Source organism: Argiope bruennichi, chromosome 9 (assembly GCF_947563725.1).
Source record: "Argiope bruennichi chromosome 9, qqArgBrue1.1, whole genome shotgun sequence".
NCBI lineage: Eukaryota > Metazoa > Arthropoda > Arachnida > Araneae > Araneidae > Argiope > Argiope bruennichi.
In genome coordinates this window covers 63,652,762-63,677,305 of record NC_079159.1, presented here as the reverse complement: position 1 = coordinate 63,677,305, position 24,544 = coordinate 63,652,762, and the positions used below count along the sequence as shown (strand labels likewise).

The window sequence follows — 24,544 nt, the reverse complement described above, 5'->3', positions numbered from 1 at the left end:
AAGTTTAAGCACGTTTACGGCCAAAGTAGTATTTCATTTAATTAGATGCATTGAGCATAATTTTCTTGGATTGAATGACCTGTTTTTTTTTCTTACATCTAATATATTTTATAAAAGTAATTTCTGAAACAAAATTTTATATATACTTCAATTTATAATTCATTTTTATAAACAAAATGAAATTTTAATTTTCTTCTTTCAAATTCGCATTTAGATGGTGTCATCTGTATGGAACATACAGATTATTACGGGCATTATAACAAATTTCGATTAAATTATTACAAATTCGCATGTTTGTAAATATGGTAAAATCAATATTTTTTATAGTTTTCCAGCATTGCCTCTCCAACAAAAGTCTATCATTTCTGTTTGATTCAAGCATGCATAATGGTTAGTTTTTATTATGCAAACTTACTTTTTATCCCGAGGGGTTTATGGATACGAAGAAGTGTTTAAAACTCATATATGGATCGCGCAGAATTATTCATTTTATCTATTATTAGTATTAGTATTTTATTTTAATTTTGTTTTGGCAATGGCTTTATTCTGTCAGTATATTATTGTTTACCACTGTTTACCAATCCACTTTTAATGATTAGCTTTAAGTATTCTTAAAAATAGTGTAGTTATGGAATCGCTAATTTTCGATCTTTTATTAACTTTTTTTAATTCCAAACCAGTGTCATGTTCGATTTCTATCTCAGTTAAGAGATCACTATTTATTTCAAGCCAATTTTAATAATGAATTTTGGTTACATGTTCATGAATATTATAGATAGAGAAGATTCCATTGAAAGGAATCAAAACTTTTCATGTTACAATATATATATATATAATATATTTGCATCTGCAGTGTACTACAAATAGCATTTTATTTCTGAAGCAATTTGCTAGATGCAAAGGATTATCTACTCTAACTATCGTTAGTGAATCTGTGAAGATACTGTTAACAGCCCGTCTAGACGGGCACTTATTCTAGTGTCTTATCGGGCATAGATTCAAGATTAACACGCGCACATTCATCTAATAATCAAGATGAATGTGTGTGTGTTAATCTCCATCTATATGTATACATTAGCACTCAATAGTCCATATTTCTTCTGAAACGCTACAACATCTGGCATACATGTATTTAAGAAGGTGTAAATTTACAACTCAGAATTATTTTTTTTAATTTTGATTAGTAATTTAATTAAGTAAAAATGAACCAACATTTTTTTTTCGTAATAAATTCAGAAAGTACACAAGCACAAAATAATCGTTTCATTATTTAAAAAAAAGTTCAATGGCATTTATTTTTGCAGTAATATCTTTTTCTATTTTTCATAAATTATTAAAAAATATTTTACTAGTATGTTTCAACAAAATGTGTCATTGATGAAATAGAGTTCAAATCGTTTTCATTGTTTGTTACTTTATTTATCGTTTCATTTATTATTTTATCCTTTCATTGTTTGTTACTTTATTTTACAATTATACTAATTGTTGATGACCGGTTTTTTCCCCATGTTCAGCAGGTATCATTATAAGGCATGCTTTTAGTACACATTTTATTAAAATTTTTACTCTCTAAAGTTTTATTGTAGGTCTTAAAAACCAACATGTTTCCATAGTAACACTTTCTGAACTATTGCCCAATTTGCTACTATTTTATTTCCTCTTCTATGCCATTTCTTCCTACGCATATTCTTTCCCTACTGGCTGTTCTTCCTACTCTCTAAAATGTTCTTTTGTATTTTAAAAACCTACATATTTTCATAGTAACACTTACTGAATTTCCCATTAACTATTACTGAATTTCCCATTATTTCGTTCCCCCTTCTATTCATTCTTCCATATACATGTTTATTCTCTATTCTCTCCATATTTGCTGCCCTCTTTACTCTCTAAAATTTTCTTCTGTCTTAAACCCCACATGTTTTAACACTTACCGAAATATTGCTAAATGTCCCATTATTTTGCCCTTTCTTCCATGTAATTCCTTCGTACATATGTTTATTATCTCCCTACTCTCTAAAATTTTCTTCTGGGTCTTAAACACCTACATGTTTTCCTTGTAATACTTATTGACTAATGCCAAATGTTCCATTATTTTGTTCCCTCTTCTATGTCATAACTTCATATACGTGTTTATTCTATATTCTCTCTCTACTCCCTTAAATTTTCTTCTATGTCTTAAAAACCAACCTGCTTTCATTGTAACAATTTCTGGACAATTGCAGAATTTCCCATTGTTTTGTTTTCCCTCTTCTATACCATTCTTTCATATATATGTTTATTCTATATTCTCTTCCTACTTGCTAAAATTTTCTTCTGGATATTAAAATTCTATGTTTTTACCTTAACACTTAGTGAACTATTGCTTAATTTTCCATTATTTTATTCCTCTCTTATGCTATTCCTTCATATATTCTTCTTATACTCTTCAAAATAAACTTCATATTTATTCTATTTCCCTCACTACTTATTTGTTACGCTTCTTAATCTCTAAAATTTTCTTCTGGATCTTAACCCTTTCTAGGACCATGGGAAGTATGCTTCCTACCAAATTTATTACTCTTTGTATAAAATTATGTAGGTTGGCATAAGTTCTGACAATTTTTTTAGAAAGACAGGAACTTAGATGCTTCAGTTTTTTATTTCAGACAAAATGATGTGTCTTGATTTGTTACTTAATTATTAATTAACTAAATTAATTAATTAATAAAATTAAATTTATCTAATAAGCTACATGAATCCCTGTTCTTATTCTCATTTCATGCCTAAAAGTATTTTAACATAATATGACTAGAAAAAAATGGCCCTTTAAAGGGTTAAAAAAACTATATATATTCTTAGTAGCACTTACTGAAGAATTGCTGAATTTCCCATTATTTTGTTCCCTCTTCTGCGTCATTCCTTCATATACATGTTTATTCTATATTCTCTCTGCTTGCTGCTCTCCCTACTCTCCAATCTGGATCTTAAAAAAAACACCTATGTATTTTCTTAGTAGCCTTTACAGAAGCACTGCTGAATTCCCCATTGTTTCATTCTATCTTCTTTGCCATTCCTTCATATACATGTTTATTCTATATTCTCTCCCAGTAGAACAATGAAAATCCTTCGGGCACCATTCCGCGGTAATGTAATATCAAAAGCGCCTAATGTAAATTAATTCTCACCGCTCCGACAGAATTCTGCCACTGCTCACTTTATCGGTTTCACTTAGCAACTCTTCGTCGGCATTTAACTTACAACTAAGATATACCTCCCCGAAGCGCGGCAACCAAATTACAGCTACCCCCTCGACAATCGTTTCCTTACAGCCCAATAACAAGTTTAACACCACCCTTTCTCCCCACCTTTGCAAACGATTTAACTGGATTCTTCTCATTTCATTCAGTAGGCGCTATGATTTAACTCCATTAATGTGCCCCCTCCCAGCACCCCATTTAATAACGAAAGACTAGTCAACAGTGGAAGGGAATGCGGTGGTGCAGACGATTGTTGCCCTTTTAATGTTCCTTTTGTCTTTCCTTCATTTCCCTCCCCCTTCTTTCGATAGGAAAGTGCTGCCAAAAGATATTCGGGACATGGGAATTTCAGACGATGAGAGGAATTCAAGTCAAGATTTCATCCAATCAGTCTGTGGTATAGATGAAATTTTCATTATTGTTCCAATTTTAACAAAATATATGAAGTGGGATAAATATCTAGACATTTTAGTGTAATTCAGAATGTATGCTATACTAACCACATTTAGCGATCATTTGATTTACCAAGATTTATGCTTGCTAAAATCCTCATTTAAAGTTTTTGTGTAACTAGGTTTTAATGTTTTTCTATTCAAAGTTTCTTTTTTTAAATTTTAAAATTTGAGAAGCCGAAACTCATACTATTTAAGAAGCAGTACACCATTCTATCCAATCTACTGAATAATGTATAAATTATTATATCAAATTTTCAATTATCTCACCTACAATTTGAACTTTAACTTGGAACGAAGCTTCAATCTGTTGAAGTTAAACTTTCTTTATAAGAACAATAAATTTTCAAAAATTTATTAAAAGCTTCCCTTTAACAGAAATTTATAATGGAGACGTATCGTCCTATATTCATGAACAACAATGGAAGAAATATATATATATATATTTCTACCAACGATAGGTTTAATGTCAAGAATAAAATATAATGTTATAGAATAAAATATTTTTAAATATTTCTTAAAAATAGATTTAAAAGATATGAGGCAACAAAATTCGTATCACTGAAAAGATAATTTCTTTAAATTTTAAGATGACTTAAAAATATTTTTATGTTACAATATTTTCGAGTGTTAATTTAGAAAAAAAGTTTCGGATGTTATTTCGGATAAGTTTTTAATTAGCTATATTTATAATTAAAATTTCGAAAAATCGATGCAAGATGCACATTCTCTTTCTCCGAAGTATATATATATATGCCCAGTTTGGTCGCTCTAAGTCAAATAGTCTAGTTTGTAGCGTGCAAGCATACAGACATTCTTCTTTATTAAGAGTCGCTTTTGGCGACCAGTTGATTCGCCGGGAAATTTCATTATGTTTACTTTTAATTAAAACTCTTACGGAAAACTCAAAACTCGTGTTTCCTCCAAAAAATAATTTAAATTGTGACAGATATCTAAATCATGTTATTTCTATATTCTTATACCTTCTTGTTAATTGCATGTATGAACATAATGCTATTAGAAATTTATCTATCTGGTTCAACCCTTTAACACTCACACTACTATAAGATAAGATAAACAAAACCCGGCTAAACCAAAGGCCAATCTCTATTTTCTATTTCTTCATGTAGATTGTATTATATTAAGCAGTATCATTCTTTTTCAGCTTCCAACAATGGTAAAAAAAAACCCTGTAATTAAATATTTGACAAAACAATGAAAACAGTTAGAATTTTAATTCATCAAAGAAATATAAAGTAGAAAATTACCAAACAAAATAATTTTTTTAAAAATTACAAAAATTATGAAAAATTATATGAGAAATAAATTGACATCATTAAAAAGAATTTTTAAATAAAAACTATAAAAATTGTATTTTTGCGGAATATTTTCGTGAGTTATTCCTGAAGAACGCGAAAATATCGTTCAAGTTTTAATTTAAATTATAATTAAAATTTCAAAAATATTATTCTAAGTTTCTCATTCCCCTTCTCCAAAATATATATGGGTCAGATTTGGTAGTCGTAGGGTAAACGGTCTGACCTGTAAAACGCCAACAATAAACAGCGAACATACTCATATTCATTTTTATTACTAGCTGTCTTTGACAATCAGCTGTTTCGCAGGGGATGTTAGTTATATTTAAGTTCAATGCAATCTCTTAGAAATAACTTCATGTCCATAATTCTGCAAACAATTTTTAGCAACAAATTATCATAGGTATTAACGTCACTACATTTTAATACTGTTACATATATTTTGCTACTTTTGTACATAAACCTTTTTTGCAGAAACCAGTCACGTGATATCACAGTACTGTTAAATTCGTAAATACCCATTTCCTCTATCTTCCGCATTTTGAGGTATTTCAATTTCACTTTTTTTTATTTATTTTGTAAACTAGACAATCATTAAACAAAATCCTTCATCTTAAGCTTTCAACAATGGAAGAAAGACAGGCAAATGAATTTATGATGGAAGAATAAAAATGATTTAAATTTTGGGTTAACAACATAATTTATAAATGGAAATATGGCAAAAAAAAATTAAATTATCAAAATTCTGGAAGCATTTGCACAATTAGATTTATATTAATAAAAAGACATTCTTTTAAATTTTAAAACGGTGTTTAATTCATTTTTGTGCAATAATATTCTCGGAAGTCATTGCGGTAAACGCTAAATTTTCACTTAGTTTTTTATCAAATATTATTCTAAAAATATCCCTCCAAGATATGCCAACTGTGGCAGCTGTAGTTCATATGGTATTTCCCGTAAAGCGCTAAAACACTCACAAACTCTCGCACACATCCAACATTATTTTTCTTAGAGATAATAATGCGATGAAAATATTATGTTTGCACTATTGTTCGAGATACTGATAAAGAAAAAATGTTTACACATTTTATGAAGATTCTTTTTTTAATACATTAAATAACTTTTCAAATTTTTCGAATGAAATTGAATAAATTAACGTAAAACACCATGGTGAGATTCAGAATATTTTAATTGTAACACTGTGTCAGCTTCTTTTCACATATTGTCTAGACTTTTCAAATATTTGTGCAACTTAGGCAAATATTCAAGTTCAAAGACAATGAATATTATTTCATGCGGAGTTTGAGACACAACTGATGATCTACTAATAGTAAAAAATAATTGCTTTCAGTGTATCAATAGAAAGCAACTAAGTCAAATAATAAGATCCAAATTACAATATTCTGTAATATTATAAAGTTTTTCTTATGATAAAATGTATTATCTGTTAGCCTATGACGACCAGTTGGTCAATTACCATGTTAATGGTATTGATTTAATAAGTCAATCAACTTCGAAGAACTATATCTTATAAGAAAAGAATGTTTTATTTTAAATTATAATTCAAAATAAGCATAGAGCATCTTGACTGACTAGCTTAACAAGCTAAGTGGCACAACTAAGTAGAAAAATCAATCTAATTGTTGGAACTGAGAGTTATGTTAAAGTTCCATTTTTCGAAATTGCTTTGATGGCATATCACTCATAGGTTTTCCCATCTCTACTGATAATAAAGATGAATGTGTGCGTGTGTTGGCGTTCTACAGGCTAAATCGTTTGACACGCAATTTCTAAATTTTACACGTGTATACCTTGAAAAGTGAAGATGTGCACCTCATTCCGATTTTTTTTTAATTTTAATTAATTTATAATTTAGTGAATATTTAGATTTTTCCTGCGATAACCTTTGAAAATATTACTATACAAAAATGAATTTCACAACGTTTCCAAATCTAAAAAATGGTCCCTTTAACAATATGTTTAATAATTATGTGCATTTTTTTCTAAATTTTTGTTGTTGTTTTTATATTTTTTAACTAATTTAAATATTTTTTGTCTATTTTCTAATGATGGATTACATTATCGTCTTGAAATTCAAACCGTTTTCAATATTTCATCAAATATTTAATGAGATTTACTTCGATTGTTGAAGGTTAAAGAAAATGAATTATGTTTAATTTCTATATAGTTTATAATATAAAGAAAAAAAAGAAATTACTTTACGAAGAATTTTAGAAGATAAATGAACCGTATATTTATATTTTTAATAGCACTATGATGTTAGGGGGGGTGATCTCTGTATTCATGTAGACAATAAACAAGTAAGGCAATTAAGATATGACTTTAATTTCTGATACTATAGGAAAGCCGCGGTGGGTCTCGGGAGCGGAACTGGAGGGTTTCATGTTCGAAAGCTGATTTCACTGATGAGCTGCCATGTAAGTGGGTCTAGTGTACGATAAATCCATCGGGATCAAACGTCCTCCCATTTGTTGTGGTGTGGAAGTTTGGAGAGAGATTGTTAGCTCGGGTATCGTCCTCATCATCTGACCATGGTTCAAAATTACGAGGTCCGTCCCAAAATAGCCCTAGTGTCGCTTTAAAAAACGGAACGTTAATATGATTGAACTGACAATATAGGAAATCATGGGCCTAAAATTAGGTCTAAATTTATTTGAAATTAAATATAAAACTATTCCCAGTGAAGCATCTATTCGCCAGAACCAGCTACAATGAAAGAATGATTAAAGCATATTGTAGAGATTTTTATCGAGAGACTGGGAGACTGCCGAGGATTTATTTCTCTCATATATAAGAAAGTCTTTCTATAATTTCACTTGAAATTGGTATGATAATATATATATATATATATATATATACAAGAGTTTTTAAATAAATTTAAAAAATTGATGAAATCGGTTGAGTGGTTAGGACTAGAGTACCCTGCCGAAGCTTATTCCAAACATAATGTGAAGCGAAATAGTGGTTTTGAGATTTTTCTCAAAATGGAAGCATGGTGAAAGACATATTGCCATTGATGACCTACATAAAGGTCATAAGATTCTATAATAAATAAAAATTGGAACTAGAGTTTGGTATTGGTGATGGGGTCGTTTTTTTTATTTGTTTATGTCGATTATTTTCACTATATAAATTTGGTATTCACCAATAATTTTTTGTTAAAAAAAAACAATTTTTTTAGTTAAATCGTTGAATGGTACATAACTCCATCTAAACTTGAAAATATCTTGTACTGCTAATAAATTGGGGGGAAAATAAAACATTAATTGATAAAAATTCAAAAAAACAATGCAAACCATATAACAAGTAAACACATAAGATAATAAGTCACGATAACTTCTTCCTCTTGCAAATTTTGTAATATTTTGACTTGCAAATTTTGAAAAATCTAAAAGAAGAGAGTCTTTGGCTTCCATTGTAGTTAAGACACAGGACTTAAAGAGAAAATGATTAAAAAATGCATTCTTTTGGATATGAAGTTTTATATTTGAAAGCTTAAAGGACCTAGAAAAGTTTATACTTTGAAAAAAATTCAAATCTAGTCTCATGATATGGAGCATTTTCATCAATTGCAGAAGTTTATATTATATATTGATTTTAAAACCGGAAAGATAATTTTTTTAAAAATTCAAAACACATGAGTAATGTCATTATCTATGATAAATATAAAATCAGCTTGTAATAAAGAGATAAAGTTTGCTTGGATTTTACTCAAATATATTTTTTCTTTTTTTCTCAAATTTTTATAACATTATATAAAATTCTAGTAACTGCATTAATTTGAAATTTTTCTAAAATATTTTGAGGCAATGAAATATTTTTAAAGATTTCCATATTACATGAAACTTATTATTTTTTTTTGCATTTTTATTTTAAATGTATTAAAATGAAAAGGAATTTATCAAAACAATTGATCCTTTAAACACATATAATACTAATTTTGCAGAGTTTTTATGCAAAATTTGGCTTTTTCTGAACGTTTCAATAGGTATTGTGTTGCAACACTAATGAAAAATTGAACCTTTTTACAGCTAAAATTAATTTATTCCTTCGCTTAATAATTAATTCAGCTCTTCCGTCATAAAAATTTAATTCTATATTCATCGTTTAACAGACCAATAATTCAATAATCTTTGATAACAAGCTAATAGCCAAAACTGACAATTGATTTTAAATTACACCAAATTCAAGAATTTAAATTGTTATTCAAGTGCGTATGCGATATTCCATGAAATAAAAGTATAATGAAAAAAAAATTGAATAGAACAAGACAATAATTTGAAGAGTTGGCAGCATTATAAAAGGTAATCTGATGCAATATTCGGTAATTTCTCATCATTTCTAATTTATTCTTTTCAGATCAATTTCTTATTGAAGCCAGAAGACGAAATACCCATTTCTGCTTACTACGTAGTCCTTGGAGTAATCGGAATCGTTGAGATAAATGAGAATGGTTAATTAATAAATTCTGGAAAATTAAATTATTTTGGAGAAAAGTCATTATTTAAGAAATCCTGTGCAACATGATTATGCACTGATAAAAAAAATACAGACCTTTACTTCACTTTAAAATTAAAAAAGAAAAAAAAATGGAAATATCTGCAAAATCCATTCCCAATTATCCCAAATGACTCTACTTTAAAAAAATATATATATATTTTTATACTATCTTATGATGAAAACAGTTTACACTTTTTATATGTACTCGATTTTATGTCAAATATAATATTTATTAGTAAAAAAATATTTATATTTCAAGTTTCAACGCTTTTCTCGATGAAGAACGTCCCAATTCCCTTATCTAATCAATATTCCTTTGTAAATCGAATATTCTTTAATGTTGTTCCTTCTCCTCATGACTAGAGATTGACTAATAGACTAAAATCATTACTTCACCATAATTAAATCTTTTAGCATCATTTATATCATGAATTCTTAATCGACAAACAAACTGAAAATCGTGTCTGAAAAGCTAATTATTGATATCTCATATTTGTTTTCAGTTATAATCTTTTGTTAATTCGTAAAACTATGCATATTAACTATAAATTTATTCTTGAAAAACTTTTACATTCAACTTAAGCTGGTTCCGATAACTCAAACGATTGTAAGATAGCAGAAAATATTACCCAAATGTTCAAAAAAAGTTATATAAATATATTATAATCTATAAATTCTGTACTATATTTCTTGATTATTTATCTATATTATTAATTACATTATTTCTGCCCATTTGAAATTATATAAGCATTTTATGTACATCTACTAATAATGAAAGTGAATGTGTGTGTGTGTGTGTGTGTGTGTGTGTGTGTGTGTGTGTGTGTGTGTGTGTGTGTGTGTGTGTGTTTCATTTAACAGTTGCCCCATTATAGAACGAAATTGAGATACATTTTATGGTTCTTTCATCAGTTGTTCAAGCGTATTAACTATATTTAGTTATAAAATAAGAATATTAATTCTGAAGCAGCATTGAAAATATAATTAAAAGAAAAATACTCTTGTGAGTCGAACATGAATTAACCAAAGCACCGAACATTTACTGGATGTATTAGTCAATGCGTTTTTCATAAAATATCATCTCTGCTAATAACAAAAATAAATGTTTGTGGGTTGGCGCTTTAGAGGCTAGACCGTTTGACTTACTGCTACCAAATTTGGCATTTATATACCTTGGATGATAGGATGTGTATCTAATAGCGATTTCTTAAAATTTTAAACTAAATTTAATCAATTAAAATTATTTTTTTCCGCGATAGATGCCCAAAAATATTATTGCACAAAAACGAATTTCATATCTATTCAAAGTCTAAAGCATTTTCTTAGTAATGATATCAATTTAAAAATCGTGCATTTATTTCTGCATTTTGGTAATTAATTTTTTTTTTGCCTAATTTCCAATAATGGATTACATTGTTGCTCTTAAACTCAAACTGTTTTCATTGTTTCATCAAATATTTAAACGCATGATTATCTTCCATTGTTGAAAACTAAAGAAGTATTCTTTTTAATATGTGTGTTGACGAATTTTTAAAAATTCAAGTACTGCAATATTCAGAAACAATATTCAAGTACTGCAAAATACGATACTGCAATATTTAGAAACTAGATAAACAGCATATTTATGGTTTTGATAGCATCATGTTGTCATGGGACTGGTTTCCATTGGAATGGGCCATCTACAGAATAAACAGAACATGAAAGACAGTTAAAATAACACGATTTAATATCTGGTAATTTGAAGGAACTACGGACATTAATGCATTCAGTTACATCAAAACGATTTAACTGAAATAAAATATAACCAATAGCCCCGACGTATTAGCTGATCACAAAAGTAAATTAATATATAATGGAATCAAACTGAAGCAGTAGTCCTAAACGACTCTGAATTCTAAATTTCAATATATTTCTTAGGAATAAAAGTCTTATAATAAGTTTATAGTCCAAACTTTATTGATAAACCAAGAACGACAAACGAAGCCAGTTGATCATTTTCTTTAACTTCATTGCTTTAAAAACCCTGAAGCAAAATCTGAAGCAGATAATTATTTATTTAATTTATAAGTATTATTAAAATTCTTAATCATAGAATAAGAGCTTATTAATTCTGATAAAGCTATTATAAAAATACTTAAAAATATTCTTCAGATTCCAGCATGAACGTTTCTGTTAATTAATTCATTGAATAATTGCTGCATATATTATAAGGGTGTCCTTCAAATTTAACAATATTTTTTCATACAATGTCATATATAACAGAATCAAACAGAAGTCCTAATCCCAAATTTAGGTTCAATTCTAAATGTCAAGATACATCTTGTGAATAAAAGCCTTCCAATTTATTTGAACGCCAATCTTCTGAACCCTCATTAGTACTTTACTGATAAACATAAGCCTAGAGCAACAAACTAAGCCCAACGATCAATCCTTTCCGAACTTCATAGTCTTTCAAGTAAAACCCTGAAGGGGATATTTATTTATTTAATTTATACGTTTCATTTAGTTAGAGGCATTGAAAAAAAATAAACTGAAAAAAAATGGGAAATGTAAATGCAAAGCATCTCTTCAAATAGTTCCTTGACCTGTTTACTTTCACAAATGCATCGGTAAAATTGGAAGCGGCTCAACTTGCGTAAACAAGGGATTTTTGCCCTGGCTTATTGGGGGTAAGCCCCTGGAAAGTGGGACGCCTCTAAATCATGAGGCTTTTATCGCAATATTAACTGCCAAAGTGACGCTTCCCGCAAACTTTTCCCGCAAAAAGTTCGCTTGATTGACAGCAGTAAATAAATTCGCAAACCGAATAATAATGACAAATCAGGAGGCCCCAAGTCTGCCACCGCTTGTTGAAAAGCTCTCCGCTATAGATTTGCTGCTCGAATTTTGAAAAGCGTCCAAAATATAAAAAAAATGTCAAGTGCCACGAACTCCTTCTGTAATTGGATATCTCACCCTAATACCCTTAGGTTTAGTGGCTGACACGTTAAAGAACTAATAGGTGTGACATGAAAGAAGTTGAATTAAATTTCGCTATTGATTTATTTTTAAAGAAAAATGAAGCGAAGACATTACGTCAGAAGAGGCAGTTATTTTCCTCCGAAAAGTAATATTCGAAATCAATTAATTTATCTGCTTGTGGAAATATCTTTTCAGTTTGTTCTGTGACTTTAAGTATCTTCTTGGTACGAATGACGAATATTAAATCAACCACAGTCATTAGATCATGTCGCTTAAACCACACTCGTATCATTTAAGAGTGAATCAAAATTGATACACAAGTAGTTATTTATTTCATTCAATTCCTTTATATTGATTCAATTTTATTTCAACTTATTTAATTCAATTTTATTTCAACTTATTTAATTCAATTTTTTTTCAATTTATTTAATTCAATTTTATTTCAACTTATTTAATTCAATTTTATTTCAACTTATTTAATTCAGTTTTATTTCAACTTATTTAATTCAGTTTTATTTCAACTTATTTTATTCAGTTTTATTACAATTTGTTTTATTCAGTTTTATTTCAACTTATTTAATTCAGTTTTATTTCAACTTATTTAATTTTATTTTATTTCAACTTATTTAATTCAGTTTTATTTCAACTTATTTAATTTTATTTTATTTCAACTTATTTAATTCAGTTTTATTTCAACTTATTTAATTTTATTTTATTTCAACTTATTTAATTCAATTTATTATATTAATTTAAACCAATGGATTACTCTTAAATCTTTTAGTTGTGATGCACTTAGATAATTCATGAATATACTTTTATTCTTTTAGTGATTAATTCATTTCTAAATTAATTTCTAAAATTAATTAATTTCTAAAACATGATACTTTTGGCTCGTAAAATAAATGTAATTATGTCTTTAATTTTTAGATTTGTTAGCTTTACATAGAACATTTCAATAGATCAATTCTAAATGATTCAATAGTTTTATATATTCAAAATTAATCATATATTATATATACTTCTATGCTAATTTAGGTCGATATAGAATGATTGTTGAGTTTTGGATCAGAGGATAACTAACTCGATACCTGATTCTAATGAAGATCCACGATGTAGACATGTCTGATGCCTATTAAATAAGTTAGGCTTAGCTGCTATATTGATATCCAGCTCAAGCTTCAATATGCCGAACAATATTGTGAAACTTTAGTTGTTAGACATTTTGTGCTAAAAGGAATAAGATCTATTTCTTAATGTTCCTAATTTGTCTTCCAAACAGAGCACAAATATAATCTATCCATTAGATATCATATAAAACACCTTTTAAAATTAATTTAGCATGCTAATGCGTGACATCAGTGTATATAATTGATATAATTATAATAATGATAGGAAATTAATTATGCAATTATTTACGCCTATTAGTTCCCTGTTTCGAAAACAAATTTGGAATATTAATAATAATAATAATTGTACGTAATTAATTATACAGTTAATTGAATACTGCAACATTATTTTATTTGATTTATTTTATGTACTTTTGTTTGTTAATTACATTTTATGTCAATCCCGTTAGCACCGAATACCCAACAGTACTGTTACAATTTTTCGATATTATCCAGCTTTCAGAATATCGGATATCATCGTAACGATATCGTAATGTATCTTATGTTAATAAGAAAGAATCACATTTTGTTTAACAACAATAACAGTATTATAAAAATAGATGAACAATTCCATGCTCTATAAAGTGCTGATCTGGGACCAACAAACTTAAGATTTTATTAGAATAAGAATTATCTATAATACCATTAAAAACCTCTTAATATGCAGAAAATTACTATTATTCCAACCATCGGAAACAAAAGACCATTAAAAACCATATTGGAAGAGGAACGTTAGTTGGATTTTGCAAAAGAAAAGTAATTAAAATACTTTTTTCCGCGTAATTGCTGATTCATGTATAAAGCAAAAGTCTGAGGAAACGTGGAAAAAAAGGGAGCGAACGGGCGTTAATCACACTGATTAAGTTAATCATTTGAATTGGTAATGGAATTAGGTCCTCTCTTAATATTTGCCGCTGTAGCATGTGCTTTTCACCTTTCAATGGGAAAAATGGCGAATATATCCCTACCATTTGGGGGAATTTGCAGCAACCGTTCTGTTTCCTCGAGAAAATACAATTAGGAAATACAATTAAGCATATTTTCCTGTTAACATGTTCCGCTTCATAAAAGTCCATTTAACTTTCGTTTGAAATTCAAATTAGCGAAGAGGACTACCCTTCGTAAATTGAATCCTAATTCAAAACATCAAAATTCTACCAATTCTTTTACTCAATTAAAGCAACGGTGAAAAAACAATCTCAACAACTAGCTGAAAATATAAAATAAGTTTTTCAAAAATCAATGATACTTGACTGAATGAAAATTCTATTTCATGTTAGATGCCAGTAATTGCTTAATCAATATCTATCGTATGTTAATTTGTCAAATCATGGATTTAAATAAAAGAATTAATGACTCCTGATTACACATTCTGGACAAAGATTTTGTCTTTAATCTTATGTATTCGTAATGAGGAAAATTTTATATTCTTAAAAACTTTCTGGCTCATTTTGCGAATGATTTTACAAGCTCTTGTAAAAGAAACGATTTAAAAATTAGAATAATTTATAAATCAATGAAAAGTGTTTTGGTGTCTACATTTACTAGCATGCCAAGAATTTAACACAATAACATACACTAACAAAAACAAAAAAATTTTAACATAATAATTTATTTAAAAAATGCGCATACACTTGTAGATAGCGTAAAACCCTGTTCATGCATCTGTTATAAGCTCTCTTTATATCAACAAAAAGCAGTCTTTAAGTAACAAAACAGTCTACTAAAATTTATAAGCAACTGCTTTCAACTGCCGGCTTCTTCAGACAAAAACAAACAAAATGAAATTATAATAGCATTCACAAAACACATTTAACACCACAATAACCCTTAAGACAAAAGACATTCTTTAGAATTACCCAATGGAATATGAAAAATAATTACATATACTCAACGAATCAGAGGATAGCCTTTTAGAGGATTGAATCCGACAATTCCATTTGAATAGCTAATGCCTCCAAAATTATAAAGTCCATGGTTAACAACGATGCCACGAGTGGGAATTAAGGGCCTCTGAGCAGCTGGAACTGTATGTCTTACAGTGAAAACAGTAGATACTGGAACTGGATGGGCAACTGGCTGAACAACTACAGGGGCTGGAACAGCCACAGGCTGCTGCACTACGGGAGCTGGAACAGCAATTGGCTCTTGCACAACTGGAACCGCTACAGGTTCTTGAACAACTGGAGGTGGAATGGCAACTGGTTCTTGAACAACAGGAGGAGCTGGATGGGCGGGTGGTTGAGCAACGACAACAGGTACTTCAGGAGCAACAGGTCCCTGATATGGAGAATCAATAACTACTCCAGCTGGTGCACTTCGGGCTGTGCCAGGTTCGTTGGTTTTAACCACTGCCCGGAATCCACCCTTATCGGCAATATAATCAACCCTACGAGCTCGTCCATCAGTGTCGATTAAGTGATAGTTACCCTGCTTATTTCCATGGGCATCTCCGATTTCCATACGAGAATTTGAAGCGCCATTGGCATCTACTATCTCGTAACTGAAACCATAACTGCCATCACTCTGCAATGAAATGTAAACTTCTTATTTAATACATAATTAAGAAATTTTAACGAGCTCTCTCTTAGTTACAGAAAAGCAGGTAATGTAAAAAATATAGAAAAAAAAATGTTACTTTAAAAAAATCACATTAATATTTAATTTTTTGCTAAAGTTATTGAAATACCATTAAGTTATAGAAATCAGTGCAGTTCTTCAAGTTCTGCAGACTTTTCCTTTGCAGATGCTTGCCTCCCTTTTTAAATTTGTAGTACCTTTCATATATAAAACAGTTTTATTTAGAATTTTCTGCTATTATACTTTTAGTAGATATTTTTGATGCTGAAATTATATTCTGCCATTTATTGCAATTTTAGTAAACATTTTTGATGCTTAAATTGTATTCTGATATTTATCATATTGTTAATAGAAAAATTAAAATAAAAAAACTCTCACGAATTATATTTGATTTGGAAAGAAAAGTTTGGAATTTTGATAAAAATTCATTATATACGTCGACAGATTCATCAGAAAGTTCAGAGTGAAACCATAACAATTTCTAATAATATTTCATAGCCAAAATATGCAAATAAAGGAAGACTATTGCTTATAACTGTACTATAAATAATGTCAATGAAAATTGATACTTTAATTTAAAAATTATTGAATTTTTAAGAACACATAAATTTTGGAATAAGAGTAATTTTATCAATAAAAATATTACTCACACTTTGTCGTCTTGTAGTGGTACTGACTCCTCCTGTATTTACAAAAACACCTGTAGCGTGAACAGCAGCAATGATGCTGCAAATCAATGCAGTCTAGAAAAAAAGTAAAAGTATTCATTTCAAAATAAATATATTAGAGGAGGTTTTCTGAAACCTACTTTGTTGGTAACGATTTAAAGTGACTATTATGCATTTCATTTTGCACTTATGGATGTCATAAAAAAGTGAAAATCGGATGTTAGGTTAAAGTTCTTTTAATTTATTTGGATGCATTGACTTTAGATTTTGAAGTCAAATTTTGCAAAAAATTGTTAAATCCTGCCTATGTGCCCGTTCCTTAGTAATTGAGCATATATTATTAACATGATAATAATAAATGTTTTTACATGCTAATCACCATGTGAAGTAAGTGCGCAACACTGGTAATGTATTTGTTTGGACCTTATGAATCCTACATCTTGCTTGTATAATAAATCAGTAATTCTCTTGCCCTAGTAGGTTAAATTATATTATAGTGATTAACGTGTTAGTTAATGAAATAATGCCTATTGTGTTATCTATTTCCCAGTCGAGGTATGTGGATGTTTGATGAAAGAAATACTGCTTCAGATATTATCCTGGTTAGCCAGCCACTATTGAATATAAATTCTAAATTAACAATTCTCGTGTTGCTTCAAGAAAGGAGTTTAAGCCAATTAATTGAAGATAAAAATCTTTGTAACACTATAAACGTATTTTTCTAAAACTTTCTTGGTTACAAGTAAATTTGTTTGCGAAGTCAACATTAAAATAAAATCATAAGTAAAAGTAATTAGTTATTGAATGTGGCGGTTTTAAAAAATAAGTTTCATAATATTTTGAATTATATAATGCTAACGTAAGTGGAACAGAAATCGAGTTTATTACTAATAGTCGAATGGCAACAGTCAAATATAAATAAAATGTCAAACAAATTTCAGACAGCTGCATTAATTGAACATTTTTAGAACTGTACTGATTCAAATGCTCCAAAACTACAAAATATTATTAGATATGTTCTCGAGATAGTTCTTGATGTCACCAAAGAGAAAATTCAATCAGAGGAAAGATGATGTAAAAAAAATCAAGAAACAAACTTAAAATGAAAATTCAATGAAGTGCAAAAATAAGTTTAATGTTACCAGATAAGTAATGGGCAGAGATTAGTTTACGGTTTCTCTGCAAGCTCGTCAAAATCGTCCAAAAAACTCTCTTAAAGTCTGCGATCCTGGGTGTATACCAGAAATACAAACAAACGACTTTTAAAATTTCAATAAAAAGTTGACAAGATTATATTTGGCAAGAAATAGCAATTTTGGCGCTCATATATTAATTTTAGTCTAGCCTAATCTGTATGACTTTCCCACAAAAATTGATCGCATATCTTCCAAAACAATTATCATATAAAAATGCTTTTTGTATTAAGACTTAAAAAATTACTTTTTTATGATATAATTTCATTTTCGTACACTTTACAATTTAATTTCAATATTTTTAATTCAATTTGATACACTATCTGAAATAATATTTTTAAATGCTACGATAGGTTTTAAGCTCTTCATCAAAACATTCAAGCATGTGCTTTCGTTAATTCAATTCGTTGTAGGATTTTCGCTTCCCGTTTTACTTAGTAATATGTTTCGTAAACTGTTTTTATCTAATTCACTTGTTTTAGTCGTATCGAATCACAAGGTGAAACGTTTTTTAAAGAAATTAATAATTAAAAGCCTAAAAACCCAATAATCTAGGCGAACAAACTGGCCGCTAATGGCGGTTAATAAAACTGAATTATTCAAGCAATTGTGTTAGAAATTTCAATCATATTCGTAAAATGTATACATTTATTGACTTTAATTTATATATTTTAAATTGCATGCGGTGTTGAATAAAAATAACTATCAATGTCATTTCATTTTATTGTTTCAATGCAAATAGTAAGAAAGGTAGTATTTAGATGGTAAGACATTTTCCAAGAAAGAAAAAAAAATCATTATAGAGAAAAATAGAAAATGAGTTGCGAAATTTAAGAAGTTTTATAATTGTAGACTCGCAGATCTGTCAACAAAGTAATTATGTGTAATTAACTTGTTTGTCAAGATAAAACTGTATTTAAATTAGAAGGAAATCGTTTTTTAAAAGCTAATTTTTAAGGATATCAGAAATTTTACATAGTTTCAAATAAATACATTTTCTTTAACATGAACATGTTTTAAGTAGAAACATTGTACTTTTTACAGCTTTTTTACTCAAAGGAACACGTCAAAACTACGATTTTTATTTTCATTTTTAGTTTGTAGAAAATAGTGATTTAACAAATGAACATTCATATTTTTTCTGTATCCTACCATTAAAATATATCTTATATGATGAAATTTATCTTTAACTTATAATTTTTTAATAAACTTTTACCAAAAAATATACTTAAAAAAATATCACATTGTCAAGATACTTAACGCTTCTCAACTTAAAAAAATTTATATTTTTATAGCAAACTAAGCTTGAATTTTTAGGTAAATTCAATAGATGTACTCAAAATGTAATCAACAGAATATTAATTACTAAAATACTGTGGATATGATTATATAAAATAATTATGCAGTGATTGGTTTAACTGATTTCAAAGTATAAGAACAATTCGAAATTTATCTTAGTTGATAAAATTTATCTTTAACATCTTTTACAATAGTTTTACCAAAAAATACTGATAAAATGTTTCATTTTCAAAATCTTTAACGTTTGCCCAATTAAAAATTTTATATTTTTATTGCAAATTAAACCTGAAGTTTTAGGCAAATTCAATAGATGTACTGAAGATGTAATCAACAGAATATTAATTACTAAAATACTGTGATTATGGTTATATAATATGATTATGCAGTAAATGATTTCTAAAAATGATTTCAAAGTATAAGAACAGTACAAATTAAAAGTTTTAAGCGCATGAAAAAATAATAACTATGATATATAAATAGGTATTTTTATCAGATCTCTAGCTGAGCATGTTTAAATGAGAAACATTGTAAAGATATAGCTGAGAATTATTATGACACTTACTTTAGTCAGCATAATGATTTTGGAAACTTGGTATCAAGTCACTGTTCCAGTGTGATGAACCTGAAGATGCTTAACCCTTTTATACCAACTCTTGGAATGTAGTCCCATCATTTGCAATTGTCGAACACCTTCAAAAAAATTGGGAAAAACCAAAACAATCAGATTCTGAATTGGAAGCGTAGGATTAATAAAGAAATCCTTGACGACAACTTCCAACTGCTTCTGCGTAATCAATCATCAACAGATCGATTGAACAGCTTGGAATCGTCTTTCATCAATTATTAATTAGCTTAAATCCTAAACTGATTGAATATTTGAACAGGGCGAGGTCGATTGTGGTTGAACGTTCCAAAAAAGGGACCCCTGAGTGCGAGTGGTCAAACAAGGACCGTAAGCAACTCAGAAGGACAACATGGAGTCTAGTGAAGTGAGGCATACATTAGAGACGCCTGCTGTCTATGATTTATGATGTAAAAGGGTGCAACTAATCGAGTTTCTGTTACGGTGAGGACTCAATGGCCATGCCTTTGGTAGAAGCAGCCCCAGGTCTAGAATGATTACCTGCTCTGATGCAATCAAATAATCAACCACAATAACATATAATTAAAAGCTTATTTCCAGAAGTCCCGGTAATTAATTAGTCCTTCCATCGTCGTTTTGTCAAATGTCTCCAGATGTGTAAGGAAGTGGCAATGTGAATGACTTGTTGTTATTTTTTTGCATGTGATCATACGTCTTGTTATTGTTTGAGCAACATCGTCTAACTTGCTATGTAAATGTAACAGCTTGATTCTTTCACTCAATACCATTTTAGAACAGGCTTCAAGGTCTCTAATTTGTCGATTCTGCGATTCGATTTTAGGTGTGCGATGAATTAATTAAGCGTAAGACAGTAACTTGTTCTAACTTGATGTTATCGACAAGGTTGTTTGTGAAAAAAATGATACTAGTATTTAAATGATTAATACTCAATTTTTCAACTGTTAATATTTAATTATGTAAATCTGCGAATCCTTTTTTGAGTCACCTGTTTATTTTTTATTCTCACATAAATGTGTCATTAATAAGCGCGGACAATTTAAATACAAGGTGAACACTTTTGTTGCTTTTTAAAACATACAGAATAGAAGTTTTTATAATCTTGTGGGAAAAATCTTTGCATAATAGTTTTCGCAAGATTGCTACTCAGTGTTTTTGCATGTTTCGAAATGCAAAATTTCCTTTAAAAAACGTTTATGGTTGTATTTTAACGGAGAAATTAATTTTTTCCGGATCATTTAACGCATATTTTTGCTCAAAAATTTATAATTATAAAATTAAAATGTTGCATTTATATTGATGTAATATATTCTACATTTTTCGAAAATCTTTAAACTTTCTTTTATTTATCATTGAAATTTTTTTTAACTTTGATTTTCTAACAGTTTTTTTTTTTTTACGAATCTTTCATCAACATTTCTTGAATGAATTCTTTACTTATATCTTTTTTTTCCTGAAAGTGCAGAATTAAATTTCGATTTTAAGGAAAGGGATTTCTAAAGCATTTTCGGACATGCATATTAGATGTTGTTCAAATACAAATTAGTATGTATTACACAACATGTATTATGTATTACACAACAGAGAGTAATAATTTACAAGGAACATGTTATTTCCTTGAATTTCAACTTATTTGATAGCAGCCCGTTTCATTTAAAACCATCAGACCATTAGTTAGTTCAATTAAAAGTTTAATTTTAAAAGGTTAATGTTTGTGCAAATCTTTATATCTTATGGTTAATATAATCTATTATTATTAATAATAATGGATAATTATCGACTATATTAACCGTAACATATAGAAATTTGCACAAATATTATTGATTAATAGATTTATTAATCGCTTACATTGGTTAATATTGATAATAACCGATTATTATTAATAATAACCGTATTAATAACCGTAACCGTAATAATAATATTTTATATAGACCAAATTACTGCAACATACACTCCATATAAAACGTCAATAATTGTTAAAAAAGCATTTTTATATGATAATATGATTTATGTTAATCTAGTTTAATCGAACGCACATTAATGAATTTGCGTTCGAAGTTCAAAAATAATTATAAGCTTCCCACCATGATCTCTGGATAATATATTCTTTGTTCTTTAAGTAGCCAAGCAGTTTTCCGTCCAATTTATATATTATAACATAAACTTATAAAGTTTTATATAGATTGACCTATGTAGAAATTCAAGTTTTCACTCAAAAATGGTTATATAAAACTTTTTCATTGCCAAAATTGCATCGAAATTTATCTATAAATTTGTAGAGGCAACGTATTTATATAATTTTTGAGCTCTTGAATGCATGAACAGATTTATGTCTATTACTAGGCTTTTAAATGTCGTTTTTGGATATCAAACTTGCTTGATATAATTTTTGAGCTCTTGAATGCATGAACAGATTGATGTCTATTACTAGGCTTTTAAATGTCGTTTTTGGATATCAAACTTGCTTGATATAAATTCAAAAGCTTAAATTTATTTATTCCTAAACATTATGTAACTTGATATATATAACATTCTACCGATTTTTAACTGAATCAAAGTGATAATTTATTTCTAAAAATTAATTATCAAATTAGATAGTAGAAAAAAACCGTCAAAGAAGTAATATATGTCACTTTTAATTCAAACGAGATGTATATATTTAAGATGGAGATCATAAAGAAGTTTGCAATGAGTAATTCTCCGAAATTTTAAAATTATAACGAAATAAAAAAAATGGAAGATATCACCTTAATTTCTGTTAATAAAGGAGAATATGCGTTTTTTAAAGATTAGCAGACCAAATCAATTGACTTAGAGTTAAAAATTTGAAAAAAAAATGCTTTAAGGGTCTGAATTATGGACATTGAGGATGAAATTAAACAAATTAAAATTCTAATTAAAGATGTTCGAAACATTAATCCGTATTTTAATGAATTAGATTAAGCGAAATTTTTAGAAATTTCTGCGATAATTTACATTGGAAATACAAAAAAAAATTGAACTTTAACCCATTTTAATATCTAAAAGTTCTCTTTTTGTTAATATTAATTTAGTTGCGTAATTTTTTCATAATTATAAAAAAAATACTTAATATTCAGAATTTTTAACCTAATTTTCAACCATGCTTTCGTATTTTAAACGAAATTTGTCTTAATTGTTTTATCAAATATTTGAACTTGCGATTTTCTTTCATTGTAGAACGTTAAAGAAGAAATATTTTGTTTATTATCTGGCTAATTTACAGAAAGAATAAGAAAATAAGTACAGCACCAAGATAATTAACACGTAAGTAACCAAACAGCTACATTTTTAATGTCATTCTATTATCTGTTTTGTTATTCCATTAGGAAGATTCATATATAGAATTATTATAATTAGTCTATTAAAATAAAACGGCTTTAATGTATTTCACACTGCGATGCTTAAAGATATTCTTTGAGGAAATCATGATCAGGTTACATAAAAAGGGATTGATTTAAATTAAGCACATCCAATATTCAGTAAACTGGGTGGCCATCAAAGGCGACTTATTTATAATGTATCATTAATATTTCTTAAATAAACATATTCATCTTTATATTCTTGTTAATTATTAATCCATACTTCATCCTTTATAATGTCGTCCTGTTATTTATAATGTTGTCCTGTTAATTTTGTATTCATAAATATGGGCAGGCATTACATTCAAAATAGAGTCATGCGTAGAAACTGCAAAGATTTTTTTTCCATATTCTGTATATTTTATAAATTTTTTTCCATATTCTGTATATTTTATAAATTTTTTTCCATATTCTGTATATTTTATAAATTTTTTTTCTTTCCGACAATCTTAAAAAAGGATATTTTCTACAATATTTTACTATATTCTTTTCTATAACACATATGCTTTAAGAAAAGTTTTCTATTTTAAGGAACCCATGTAATTTAAATCCTAGGAAAATATACATCATTTTTTTTCTTTTAATAATTTTTTTTAATTTGATGGTATATAAGTTTTGTAATATAATATATTACTGAAGGAAAAAAATACTAAGCAGGCACGTTTGTAAATGTTCTGTTTTATATTTAGGAAAAACATGTAATTTTTTTTTAATTTCATAAAAGTAGTAGTAGAATAAAATACAGATATTTATTTTCGCAGGTATAAGTAATTTAAGGAAATATCAGACGATTTTCTTCCAGCATCTTTTGGTTTTTCTTTATTTCTATTTTAGATATTTCTAGAAACACCTTTTTTATACATTTTATAAGTTTTTATATATTTTTAAGCAGTTAAAAATACAATAATAACGAAATAAAGTATAGAGATTCATTTTTAAAGATAAATGATTAGTTAAATTTTTGGTGATATAAAAATGTCATAGAAGATTTAAAGAATAAAATTCTATTTAAAAATTAATGAGCAAGTTTAAAAGTATTTGAATTCATTTTAGAACAGTTTTGAGCGTATTTAGTTGTACCTATAGGAACTTTGTACCAAAATAATAGTAAATAATAGAATAATTTTAATAAAATGTATCATATTCGATAAAACACAATATAAGAAACAAA

At 28.1% G+C, this 24,544-nt stretch overlaps 1 protein-coding gene across 1 annotated transcript; it reads right to left on the bottom strand.

Moving 5' to 3' along the window:
- Positions 1–15,263: 15,263 nt before the first annotated feature.
- LOC129984012 (adult-specific rigid cuticular protein 15.7-like) lies at positions 15,264–20,482 on the bottom strand. Its single transcript, XM_056093760.1, has 3 exons — positions 19,955–20,482; positions 16,883–16,975; positions 15,264–16,178 (listed from the first exon to the last, which is right to left on the bottom strand). The coding sequence occupies exons 1-3, from the start codon at positions 19,964–19,966 to the stop codon at positions 15,543–15,545; spliced, it is 741 nt and encodes a 246-aa protein (XP_055949735.1). The 5' UTR covers positions 19,967–20,482; the 3' UTR covers positions 15,264–15,542.
- Between the last annotated feature and the right edge of the window lie 4,062 nt (positions 20,483–24,544).

Bases quoted from the DNA above. Each gene is read 5' to 3' on its own strand.
- LOC129984012 (XM_056093760.1), bottom strand. The intron at 16,179-16,882 runs GTGAGTAATATT...ATTTCATTGCAG, and splicing joins CCACTACAAGACGACAAAGT to AGTGATGGCAGTTATGGTTT.